Below are 13,750 nucleotides of genomic sequence, written 5' to 3'. Positions count from 1 at the left end.
GGCTTTGTTTTACATGAAGCTAAAAGTCACTGATAATGTTAACAGACCACATTGTGCAGCCGCCCTCCTCCACCTCTTGCTCTTTCCCCTTCCGTTCATGTGCATGATTGTTGTCAAATATGCATGACAAGAGTTCTGGTCGTGTCAGTGCTGTGTTAACTGTTGTTATTGTCTCTTTTTGTAGCTCGGCATGTTATCGCTGAATGTAGTAGTGAAATGTGATTCAAACCTTCAAATGTCCAGATGAATATTTGTGTCCGTTCTTCTGTGGCTCGTCATCAAACATGTCCAGTGTCTTATGACCAAACTGTTTACTTTTATTGAAATGTCTAATTATGTGAATGCAGATAAGTTGCGAGAGAGTTTGTGTGTGTGTGTCTGTGTGTGTGTGTGTGTGTGTTGGGTTTACTTTAATGTAGAGAAGCACTGCGACAGGTTCATAGTTGTATATGAGTGCCTGACGTCCGGATAAAAGGGGGAAGCATTTAGCCAGACTGTTTAATTCTGCATGTTGATGAGCCGTTAATCAAGCCCGGGCATTTGATAACATGGCTGACTGCACCGCCAGTCACGCCTCTGTTTGCCCTCACAAAGCAGCACATGATGTGACTCAAAATTGGTCAATCCTAATAAATCACTGGCCCTTTAGAGGCTGCACTGGCACAATAGTCAACTGATTATCAAAATAGATGGGCATTGTCAAAAGCGATGTTCTCAGAATAATGTGTTCATCGCTCTGTCTTTCGCCCGAGCGTGATGTATGACCTCCAAAACAACAAAAAAAAACACTGCCAATCGTGGCGCCGGTCCCCTGCAAAATGAATTCACTCGCCAGTGTTCCTGACGTGCAGCTGGTGTTGACACAGTTGCAAATACTCGCTGGTATAAATCACTTTGATGCCAACTTCCTGACCATATTCACCACAAAGAATCACATGCAGAATGTAAAAGGATGATGAATTATAACAACGACCTTGCATTTCTCAAGCGCATAGGTGCAAACACTTCTAACCTAAGAGACTGGAAACGTTTTTGTTTTTTTTCCAGGACTGAAATCACAATGTTACCATCGTGACTTTGGAGGACACTTGAAATATTGATAAACTCTGCAGTAAAGTCAAAGTGAAAAAGAGGACACTGTGGGAGGTGATTCGTAGAGATATGATTTATTCTAGTGTACCTTTTTGATCCATAAACCGGTCACCAGTTCTTTTTAACCATTTCTGTGTGGAGACTTTTAAAATGTGATACATCGTTGTCGGACACCTTGTAGCTTTACGCTGTAACCAAAGTAGGATTGTCTTTTCTTTTTTTTTTTTTTGTCTCTGAATCATTTAACATGGACTGATATTGTACTGAGTGTGAATTTGAATCATTCACTGTTGTTGTTTATGAGTAAAAATGGTGCTTGGTTTCTCTGTACAGAATGTTATACATGCAGTGCAACTGTCACCTTTTATTTTTATGTCTGTTTCTTTTTGCATAGCAGTGTACGTAAGTTGTCGAAAAAAAGGTGTGGAAACTGGCCATGTGTGTGTGTGTGTGTGTGTGTATGTGTGTAAAAGTGTAAAGCTTAATGTTCTAAGAAGCAAAAATCTTCCCTCCAACGACAGAAATAGTTTTTGATAAACTTGTCAAAGAACAAAAACGGAATTCATCTTGTTTCATTCGTGTTTTATTCTTTCTTCTCTTGTGAGAAAAGAAGAGAGAAAAAAAAAAGGGCCGAGCATTGCAGAGTAATTGTTGTCCGCCTTTTTGAAAAGATCGGAGCGAGACAAAGCATGAAAGTAATTGCCTCCTAAAGATCAAATCACATTTATCCCGTCTTGCAATTAAAAGTATCATTAGCATTTAAATTGCCAAATAAGATTGCGATCAACAGAAATCAATGAGAGCACCGAGGATCAGCTCAGACTCTTCACATTGTTTTTCCACGAGCGTGGCTGTGTCATATGGCAGCTTTTTTAATCCAAATGCTTCTGGGCATGAGGCACTTCATCGCTTTCTTTCACATGCCGCAAAAAAAAAAAGGAAGCCGAGTTTTCCAACTGTCGCACCCGAGCGTCTTAACTCTGATTATCTGTACCCCGCAAAACTGCCTCATTGTTGCAAAAATTTCTAATAGAAAGGTCACTTTTTGTGAGTGCATCGTAAAAAGTCATTTTCTCTGCTGTAAATCTTCCCTCACAGATTACTCTTCTCAGTTTAAGGATTAGTTATGTTTTCTCCTCGCTATCCCCCTTAAATCTCCCCTTAAGCTGCCCTGAGCCTTTTGTAGCTAACAGAGCGAAGAGGAGCGAGGTTTTCAAGGTGGATGTCTGAGGAGGAAACACTGCAAACTTGTAATGTAGCTTATGGTTCCCTGCCCAGTGCTTTCTGTTCCCCACAGGCTTGTGTTGCTTGTCAGCTTTCATTAGTGTCTGCGTCTCACAAAGACAACGCCCACATGCTGCCCGCTTCACATTCGGCCTCCGAGGAAGCCCGTGTGTGTGTGTAATCACGCAGCTGAGATGCACACGAGGTGGTCAAGCTGAGATGAACATCGACTAATGACGGATGGAGCAAACGTTGGGTGCAAACCGCAGAATTAGCTCGATTGCAATGCGTCAGGGGAGAAAATGCAGAATATTGTACACAGATATGAAGCGCTGAATATTTTACTCGCCATATGGCAAAGTATACATCATAGCTGAAAACAGCCTTTATAAATATTTAATGTTACACAGCTTATCAACCCTCAGTGCAACTCTTACGTACCCTGTTTGAGTTGATACTGTCTTGCTCTTAACATCTTCTTATGTCAATTTAGCCCAGTGAAAAGGTCACGACTCCACAGGTGGTCGCTTAAATGTTAAAACAAGAAAGGCTGCATATATTAATCAAAAGAAGAAAGAGATATATGCCCATTTATATATAAATATATATTAAACAGCAAAGACTAATCTGACCTCATTCAAAGCTTTGAATGAAGAAGAAGTCGTTTAATTATTTAGCTGCAGCCTTTGCAGGATTATGGTGAAGAAAATGCCTCCACCTGACTTGAATGACTGCTGCACCCGTGAAGTTTTCCCTGAGGATTTTCTTTTAAACAATAGTAGACCTGCATTCAAATCCCATGAGTCCTAGTTTGTTGATTTGCATTGTGAGACAGGCATGGTGGAAAAAACAAGGCCTACACAAAGATGTCCATGCGCGTATTGAAGTTTTTTTCATTTTGGAGCGTGCTCTCGATTGACATTTCTTCCCACAGTGCATCGCACAGGAATTGGAATAGCTGCTCATAGCTGGGTAAAATGAAAACATGTATCGAGGACAGTGTTCAGGAGCATCTCGACACAGAGAGAGAGAGAGAGAAAGAAAAAAACAGTATTAAATCTTTCTCTTCGTAAAAGTAAAGTTCCAGGTTATTACGACTTCTTTTTTCTGTGTTTCTCACCCAGTTTTCTGCTGAGATCTGGCAATGTGATGACATAATTGAAAAAATATCAGATGGGGCAAGAAACACAAGCGGACAGACAATCACGCGGGTTCTCAGAGGGCGAGATGGACTTTATGGGGAGGGAGAAGAAGAGTTTTGACCTACAATACTTGCCATATGTGCTCACACATAGATCTCCTGCGAGATGCTGGATTCAGAATATTTTAGAATCTGGTCAGATGGACTACCTGACACATCAGGTCCGTTGTGCTGTTACTGCGTTGGCAGATCTCAGCAGTTACTTTCAGTTAGGTTAACATTATCCTGCAGGTACTCTGAAAGATTTTCTTGTCGAGAGACACTACAGTCCGATGCAGTTCAACACTCACAGCTGGAAAAAATGACAACAATTTGAAGATGGAGTTGAAACAGCTTCAGAAGCATCTCTGAGAGAAAAACAAAACAAAGTATTAAATCTTCGAGAAAAAACATTTAGCTTCTTTTTCTTTTTTAAGCTGCTTCACAGCAGTTTTCTTTGTTTGACGTCGGTGCACTTTTATCATTTCCTGCCAGTACAAGACTGTTAAGTACATTCATGTGCTGTGTACTAACAGAAACAGTATGCTATAAGATCAGCACTTTGTAGGATTAGTTTGCAGAACAGAATTGGGACACAGCTTGAGTGACTGAGCGAACACACACACACACACTGTATGTTTGTCTTGGTACATGCGTTCCTGTAAACACAGCCACACTGTATGTTTGTGTACACGCTGCTTCATCAAACACCGATGCTACTTTTCGCCCCGTTTCGCTGCTATTGTGCCAACCAGTAGTGACAGTCTTTACACTGACAGTCTCCTGAGGCCGCCGCTTGCGCGTAACATTATTACAAACGGAGCTGATTCAATCAAGAAAGGGAGGTATGACTGGGAGAAGGTGGTTACTGCGAGGAGGAAGTCATGGAACGAGGGAGTTTCTTCATGTTTGGTCAGATTTAATAAACCCGCTCTGCATATGGGGCCTCATCACACTTCCTATTTGAACAGGATTTTTCCACATAATGTGCAATGAAATGCAATCATCACGAGCCCTGTGGGATCAAATGTTAGTTGAATGCACGAGGAGGATCCGAACGCAAACGCTGCATCATACATAAACATGATATATCATCACGCTTGAAGAATTCCATCCTAACATGGAAATGTTGATTTAAAAAAAAAAACACTGTGAATATTGTAGAAAATGTTGAGCAGTGCCACATTTTCTTTTTTTTTTAAACATTTTTTTGGCCTTTTCAAGCTTTATTTTGATAGAGACAGCTGAAGAGTGACAGGAATGTGGAGAGAGATAGACATGCGGGAAAGAGCCACAGTGTTGGATTCGAACCCTGGGCTTCTGCAGCGAGGACTGAACCTTCGCACATGGGGCGGCTGCTCTACCAGCTGAGCTAAACACCGCCCCGCCTCATTTCCTTTTTAATAAAATGTCAATTCGGTCAGTGCGTGAGGTTTTCATCAGCCTTTTGTTACAGCTCTGTGGAAATGTCATGATTTGGTGTCTCGGTGTATGCACGGTGCAGCCATAGACCGAAGATTACATTTTGTCTCCTACATTTCATGAAAGCAAATGATCTTGTCGGCTGTCACGTGTTTTTTTACCTGTATCAGAACCCAGTCAGTCATAAGCAACGGATTACAATACTTTATAATGAGCACACTGCTGTACCTGTCGAAAATCCGCATTTCCGCACCACTCATAATTATCTGCCTCAGACAAAATGGATGTTTCTCCTCCTGAAGGCTCTGTGATGGAAGATGTTACTGTAAGACGAGGGAGTGTGCCGCCGCCGCCGCCGCTCTGCTCGCCTGTTTTGTGCCATGCCTGTGTGCTGCAGGCGGGCTTGAAGAGGGTGCCACACGAATCTGGCAGTGGCACGGCAGCCCTGTCTGGAGACAAGGTGATACGGACTGGAAATAATGAGCGTGAAAGAAAGAGTTAAGAGGTGCACTCATGCACAAATTTTCTGCACATTAAAACGCCGGCTTGGCCTTGCGGAAAGGTCATGTTATTCAATAAGGACGTGAACCAGTGCGAATGGGAGGCGGGAGGAGCTGGAGATAATGCATGTAGGTACACAGCTCAGTGTCTGTGCTCCACTTCATTATCTTTGATCACTCCTGATATCATGTCAGAATACAGCAGATGACATCTGACTGCCAGCATGTTTGAGGGAAGGGGTTTTCCTTTGTAACGATTTCATAGCAGCAACCCTTCTGCTTCCCTGTCTGAAATAATTATCCAGATGCACTTCCAATGATTTTAACATAAGCTTTCAATTACCGCTGTCTTTCCCGTTCACGAGTTAATTCTCCTTTTTATTATCAAATCAACGACTGTGTGCCGGAGTGGCCTTTATCGCCCAGTGAGAATTTCATTGTCGATTTGCAGAAAATAGTTGTTTACAGTTCCGTTAATGGCGGCATGTAAATGAGCACAGGTGTTCAGCTGTTGAGGCTTTGTTCTTCCCCAGGTGTGTCGACGCAGGGGTGGGGCAGGCACGTGGGGATAATGGGATGTTAGTACCAGAGATCGGGGTATAGGTGGAGAGCAGAAGCTGCCTGCTGCTCTCTGAGTCACAGCTCAGGACGACATGTCAAACAAACAGTCGCTGCTCAGCAGGGCAGGGTGTTTGTCTGTATGGCACTCTGGATGAGGCTCGATCCACCCTGAGGACTTGACTCACACATGCCCTTCTCCTTGCCCCCCTATACTCCCTCCATCCCCATCTCCTCACCTCAGTGTCCAATTACAGCCCACTCTCATTAGCACAGTGTCTCTCCAGCGAGAGCCTTTGAAAGGGCAGGGGGGAATGGCTGCCATCGCAACAAAGCCACCAACACGAGATCTATCAAAATCCATGGAAAGAGTGAAAAAGGCAAGTGCAGGCAGGACTTCTCATTATAGAGTGCTGTAGAAGGTGAGGGACGTAAAGAGTGGCCATCCCTCACTGTGCTGAGTGTCATGTTATCTTTTCACTCTCTTAACAGGACCGACCTCCCACCCGCCCACAAACCAGCCCCTCCTCCGCCCAAAAAGAAGAACAGTGACATGAAGGGACACTTGACATCCGACGATATCCAGGTAAGATCCTCCCCCAGCACCTCTTTAATCTTCTTGTTCTTGTCTTCTCTGTGTGATCTGACTCAAAAACCGGAGAACTTTTCCACATGTTTGAGTGAGATGTTGCCGATTCAAACCCCGGCTTTTAAAAAAGTTCAAGTCAAAACACGGACACAAGTGTAAGAGCCGCTCGATGCCTTCTTTCTTTGTGTTTTCCTTCACAACTGGTGTTTTTATCATAGTTTATCATGGGAATACACTTTGATGTGACTTCTCATCATCGTCTCTGGACTGCTGTTTGTCGCACGGTTCCTTCCAACAGCTGTTCAACTGTTACACTTAACAGCACAATTAGTTGAGAGTGCTTGAATATCTAAATTTAGAAAATCTCTCCTTCTCTGATATGTAACATAATTACCAATCTGACATTAATTAATGTCCTTCATAATAAGTAAAGTAAGTGGGTCACTTTGGAAGCGTAAATACTGACTTCTGCTGCTCTGTAGCATATATATTATAATTATACTGTGTGACTTAGAGTGAGCCCTTGAGTTTAGTTCTGGTTATATAAAGCATATGTCTGATTGTTATATTGTGTTAATAATTTTCTTTTTGTATTTGAACCCTGTAAAGTCTGAATAGCTCAATTTCATGGCAGTGATTGTTTTTGTATGAATACTGAGAGATCATTTTCATAAGTCGAATGAGCAGTTTTATTATTAATCACATATAAATGTCAACATCGAGTCGATTAGCGAGGGAGTAGAGCGAACACTCACCACCGCTGCAAAGACCCGTGTTCAGCACCACTGATGTACAAACATGCAGAGGTCGGGGCGGTTACATGAACACCATGTGTGTTATGCAGGTAACACCTTTGGCTTGTACATACTCATTCTGCCTTTGCATGGGTATACTGTAACATCATTCCCTGTTGATATTTCAACAAAGATCAGTATATATCTATATAATCTGCAGCATGGAGCTGGTGAACAGCTGGATGCTGCATGCAGCTGGATGTGTTTTGTCTATTTGTGTGCACCGCCAATCCAAACCTCTTGAAATCTGAGACACCACTTTCTGTAGTCACCCTTGATGATTGACTCCTGATGGTCTGTGTGACCAACAGTTGGTGGCGGCTTCAGAGAACAACATTCTTTTGTCGAGCTTGTATGGGAACATAATCTTTATGTTAGATTAGGTTATTTAAATCAGTAGCGTATAAAGAAATCTGATTTTCCTGGTTTGAGATGAACCTGTCCAGCTTGCTGTAGATAGCACAAACAAACAAGAAGTGCAGTAGTACTGTGTGTGCATATTAAAAGGTTGGATACAGTCCCTGGAAGACTCAGTGAGCTTGCTGAGACCTTCAGTTTTGTGAAGGACTGTGGTACAAAATAATTGCCCATTCCAAATTGGGGAGATAAAGTGTAAAAAAGAATTATTAGAATCTGAATAATTGAAGATTCACCTAAATGCAGAGTTGGCCAGCGCAGCACTGCTGAGAGATTTTAAATCCAGCTTTACGATACTCTTTATAGCTCCAAGGTCAAACTTCTGGACATCTGAGCTGAGAAAGTAATGGAGGAAAAGAAAAGTAATGTTCTCTCCTGCGTACACAACTACTGCAGAGTAATAGTTGAGCTAGGCACCTAATGCTGGACACACTGGTGATTAGTAGAAAGACGAGGCTGTTATAGACACTTAACAGGATTTAATGCATTTGATTTTATGGCTGTATAGCTGCTTTACAAGAAGCTGCATGCTCAGCAGGCTTGCATCTGGAAAAATAAAAGTAAGCAAAAGAAAAAAAATATGTATATCACAGCAGGTTCATGACATGATGGGTAAAGCATGCATGAATAAAGAATAATCGCAGATGCATAAACTATAAGCACCACTGTTATACAGCTACACAAGATATATATAAGAACAGACCAAAACATTTTTAAAGGTTTAAATGTTCAGGTTTTATGGCTGTAATTCATTTTGCAGAGCAGGTCATGACTGACTTCAACATTCATTCATCGTCTGTTTCAATAACAAAACTTCCATGTCACAGTGTGACACTTCCATGTCATCCAAAATAATAATAAAGATAGTCTAAGCTACTACTTCATATCATAAAGCAACAGTTTCTTCCTGTCAATCGTCTTGATGAGCTGTTTCTTTAAATGACTCAGAGATTATCAGCATCTGTAGAGCCGCCAGACAATTTATAATAATAACGCAGTCCTGTTGTTTGTCCACCATATTTGTGAACTGCTGCAGGTATAACTATGTTAGACAATTCATTTTCATACTTTCAACTAAGTGGACACTGTCAGACCAGTTAACCTCAATCATAACCATCGTCTTTAATTACAAATCTTCACCCTATTCATTATTCCTCCATATACACGTGTGTGTGTGTATATATAGTAATAAGGAAATTGTGACGATAATGATAATTCAGGAGCAGTTTGTAGAATCTAGTCGCCCGTCTGTTCTGGGCTTCTGTAGAAACATTTTCAGGTGATTAGATATTAATGAAGACATAGTTATGCATATCATATTCCATTTATTTCATAGTCTGTAAATGCACTCTATATCTTACACACTGTTCCTTCAAATTGACCAAACAGGATAAAATATTGCTTTTTTTCCTGTTTCCCCAATGACCACAGCCCTCAGTTCAAATCACCCTGAACGTCAATGAAAACACAATTTTAGGAAAAAGTTTGGATGACAAATAAAGGAGACAGAGACAGGTAAAGCTATATATATTCTTTTATTGACCTGGAACCTGAAAGAGTTGGATATTACAGCTTTATTTCAGGATGAGTTGCTCAGTGACTCTGCTGGCCTGAAGGAAATGGCAGCCTTGTGGTTTTATTATTGCTCAATGCACAGACAAAAACCAACAACGCAGCCGGTATCAACATCTACACTTGTTACATCACAAACATTCGGGGTATGTTTCTGTGAGACGGACTCTGAGAGCCAAACAGACAACAACCGTCCAGGGGCCTTTATACTCCCAACAAATGTTTCCTCAAGCTAATTGCCTATGAAGGCTGGTGCTCAGCTCACAGTTCGACCGCTCGGTTATTAAAGTCTTCACCTTTTGATGTAATATGAATGGAAAAACTCACACCAGCTATGCACACATCGACTGGCATTCAACAGCTGTTTTGAAGTGTAAGAAAAATGGGGATCAAATAGAATTTGGCAGCTTTTTGATTTGAAGCTTTTAGGCAGAGTTTCAGGAGCAGGACCACACCTCAGCCGTGCCACTCCCGACAATCCTATAAATACCCTCTCATCCTCTTTCACTCTCATATTCTGCACCAGACCCAGAAACTTGCAATACAACCTTGAACACACTCAGGAAAGTGAAGTACTTATCCATTCTAAGAGTAACGTCATCCGTCCACTAATCTCATCCTGAATACGGACGATGAAATATTCTGATGAAATCAGGACGACCACGTTCAAAGTTTTCATCAACCCTCGCCAGCAGACCCAGTGACAGCGGCTGAAAACTTCTCCAGGTGTTAGGCCCCTCTTCTGATAAACCAAAAGCCGTCCAAGAACCGAGTGAATGCAGCAAGCCTCCACTCAGTCTCTGCTGTCCATATCCTGCCTGGTTCATCTGTCCTCAATATGCAAGACAACTTTAGCGACGAAAGACGTCGAATCTGTCGTGACTCCAAGCCAAGTCATTCGACGGTAGTCCATCGCTTCAGTTCTTCAACTCCATCGCCTCAGAAAACAAAACCCATGCCTCCTGCCCATGCCAGTGAGATCCCCGCAGCTTATGTCAGCCGCAGTCTTTACTTGTTCCAGAGATCTCCAACAGTTTGTTTATGCTTTCTTTCTTCAGGGATGTACTACTCCTAACTACCACCTGCTGGAAAGCTTGAGTCTCACTTGCCATCAATCTCTTCTTCCACCCATTACTCGAGTTGCATCCCAACATGTTCCTTACCTATATGACATCCACCAGTTTGCTGACGCTGCTGGTTTTTAAATGGTTCACAAGTAAAAGGCATGTCACCTTCTCAACTCCTCGAAACCTACTCCATAACAGCCAGGGATATTCTGTCTTTCGCAAGTCAGTCTATCGGACTATAGACTTAACTGACAAGTTGTTTCAACACCCATCCACTTCATCTGAGTCTGGACAATTGCCACTAGCATTGTATATACTCGCTTGTCCAACAATTGGTCACTCCCTCAGGATTGCCTCGTCCTCGGCTTCCCGCAATAGTATCCCTGAACACTTAATGCAATCAAAGACGGCTGATCCTCCCAAGTGGATCACCGCTACATCCGTTTAGATCTCCAGACCTCAGGGATTCCCCACCGAAGCTTCAGCCACACCGCAGCAACAGGCCAAAGAAGTTCATGCTTCACTTACAATCTTTCGTTTTGTCAGTAAATCATTTAAATGAATCTTGTTGATGGCGTGGTCCATGCTAGTGAACTCACTAATGGAACAGCACATTGGTGTGGAGAAGAAACACAACGTTCAACATGTGTTATGCAAATCTCACATTTCTTACGCTGAAGACTTCATTGTTCTGCACGACTTTGATTTCTTTCATTCACGTTTATTTCTTTTCTTTTTCTAATGAGCGGGTCTGACAAACGTTTAATGAACATTTGTGAGCGTTCATTTGCAAGTACAAAAGTAATTCATTCTTTCATGTCATGAAACGTCTCTCAAGCCTGTTGTGAATGTCCCATTGTAGAAACCCCTTAAAAGGTACTTTGCTGTAAGCGGCATCCGACGTTACATTGAGATTGAGTTTGACACATCAATTAGGGGCATGCTGTGTGGAAAGTTTAAGACTGCCGACTTCCTGAAGGAAAACTATAGAGGGCCACATTACCCCCCCAACCCCCCCTGCTCTCCTCATATGCTGCAGAAAACCTAAAAGCATCATGAATTTTAATGTATAAATAACTAAGCCCCCAACTGCAGAACTGTTGGGGGAAAAAAACACAGCTGTCATGACGATGTCATCTCTTTTCATGTTTGTGCATAATCCTCTGCTTATATAATGGACCTATATAAAGTTCTGCTTTTGAATGGTTTCTCTGAATATAAAAATAAAAAAGTTTAGACTTCCTGTTTGTTGTAATGCTCAACACTAGAAAGATTTACTGAAATAGTAGCCCATGTATTTTTTTTTTTTTAAGCACATCGCTTAGAGTAAATAAACACGCTATTTCAATTTTAAAATACATTTTCTACATTTCAGACTATCTGCAGTTTAGTTTCAAACCCTTAAAAACTGGGTAAATGTACCTCTGGAATAAAGTCAAGGCACAATTTTAGAAACTCTCCATTCCAAGGCGGTTAAATCAAACCGTTAAAAGTAACATGCAAAATAAACACAGAACTGGGAGTCCAGTCCAGTTCTTTATTGTTTTTAATGTTTTAACAAAAAGAAATATGGCAGCGAGGTCTTATTTCAGCACATAAAGGTGCTTTCAAGGAGCTCCGTCCATGTATCGACCAGCTGTGTTTCCTAAGCTGTAATTAATCCGCAGTGTATCTGATTTGTAATCACATTTCACCTTCATGTATGAACCACACACCCACAGGTCTCTCCTTCAGTGGCTACGAATGAATCATTGCTAGCTCTCTCATTCCTGCTCCACTATTGCAGTAGTTTGCATCATACGTTCATGTGATATAGAAGTGATTGATTTGACAAAATAACTGTGATGCACATATAGAGTTCAGCGGAGCAGCTAAAGTTCAAACTGCTGTCATCCTTTGTCAGATTTCACATCTTGTTTTTGCTCATTACCGGCGTGAAACAAACAAAATCAGAAAGCTTTCAACATCATGTTCAGCTGCTGAAGTGCTGCGGCTCCGAACTAATGTGTATGCAACGAAGGTAGTAGTTTTCAGTGACGCACTAAATTGCAAAGTTAACCTTGGTGAGCGCTGTAGAGCAGCTCCAGTATAAACTGGTTTGTGGACGTTTGGAGCTCGTCATGAGTCTTGCTGAGCTCTCGGTGTTTCCTGTAGGTGGTTCATCTCGACAAGGAGGAGGAAATGCAGAAGCTTCCTCTCCAGCCTCCTTATTACGACATGGCGCCCTCTGAATCGACCCCCTTCACTGATAAGCCGGTGAGTAGTGATGCCATGAGCGGGTTCAAAAGGAGCTTCTCTATGAACGGGTCATCCACAGCCGCTGCCTTCGGCCAGTAGTAATTGCTGGTGAAAGGGCGAACTCTCTGTGCCGTTACGCTCGGAGGTATTTGAGAATTGATTTACAAATGAAATGCAGCACTGTGATGCTTCCCGAATGTCACTGAGGATCTTTAACGTAGCCGTCTTTGCTTGTGGACGGCAGCTTTTCCTAACAAGCTGACCCGTAAATCCACTGTGTGCTTTGATTAAGCTCCTTATCTCATCATTTACATCAGCACCACTCACCTTCTGTCTAAACCTGGGCTGGTCGACATCCTCTGTGTGTGTGTGTGTGTGTGTGTGTGGATTTCACCTTGTGACCTAAACATTCACCACCCGCTCTGCCCTCTTCCTCACCTCTCCTCCACTTCCTCTAATCCGCCGTAATGACTTGTGTGTTTGCATGGCAACCGTGTGCTGTGTGATTCTCTACAGTACATCATCGCCCCTGAGTGTTGACTGTAACTGCCTATGAAGTGTTTGCCTTGCTGTATCAGACGCCTCTGCTAACCGTGGTGAGCCTCCCTCAGTGGCACAGATGCTTGAGTGTTTTTGGGGGGTTTTATTTGCTTTGGCTGGAGTCTCGGAGACTCGGAGTTCAAAGAAAAGAAAACTCTTTTGGACTTTTAGACAGTGTGCGCAGCCTGCGTCTCACAGTTGCAAATGTGAACATTTGCTGGCAGCAGCCATATGATACAATCTGCTTTAAATTGGTGTTACCGTTCATACTGGCATTGATAATGAAGGTAAGTGTCATGTACACCTGCTGCCGGTATAAACAGGATCGTGCACCTTGAAGAAAGAGTGACGACGGTAACATGTGGGTGTTAATCTTGACTCCAGCACTTGCTCTCGACAGCTTGTACTTCCACCTCCGTCACTCTTTTAGTCAGTCTGGTGAAATCAGCTTCTGTTTTATTAGTCAGTCAGAGTAATTGGAACGTCAAATCAACATGAAGAACAGATTCAAAACCGTCTCGGAGGTTGAAATCTGTCAACGAATCCTAAAAAAAACC

General features: G+C 42.3%; 1 protein-coding gene across 5 annotated transcripts in view; it reads left to right on the top strand.

Annotated features, from left to right (window-relative positions):
* Positions 1-13,750, top strand: part of nectin1b (nectin cell adhesion molecule 1b) — a 138,756-nt gene that overhangs the window by 109,328 nt on the left and 15,678 nt on the right. For 3 of the 5 annotated variants that reach the window (XM_027280086.1, XM_027280085.1, XM_027280087.1), the window contains 2 exons: positions 6,469-6,562; positions 12,570-12,671. In XM_027280086.1, the coding sequence (XP_027135887.1) occupies positions 6,469-6,562; positions 12,570-12,671 (196 nt within the window). The remainder of the gene's footprint in view (positions 1-6,468; positions 6,563-12,569; positions 12,672-13,750) is intronic. The other 2 variants (XM_027280088.1, XM_027280089.1) reach the window with 1 other exon arrangement.

This window comes from Larimichthys crocea, chromosome VII (assembly GCF_000972845.2).
Source record: "Larimichthys crocea isolate SSNF chromosome VII, L_crocea_2.0, whole genome shotgun sequence".
Taxonomy (NCBI): Eukaryota; Metazoa; Chordata; class Actinopteri; family Sciaenidae; genus Larimichthys; species Larimichthys crocea.
This window is presented reverse-complemented; position numbering and strand designations above follow the sequence as displayed.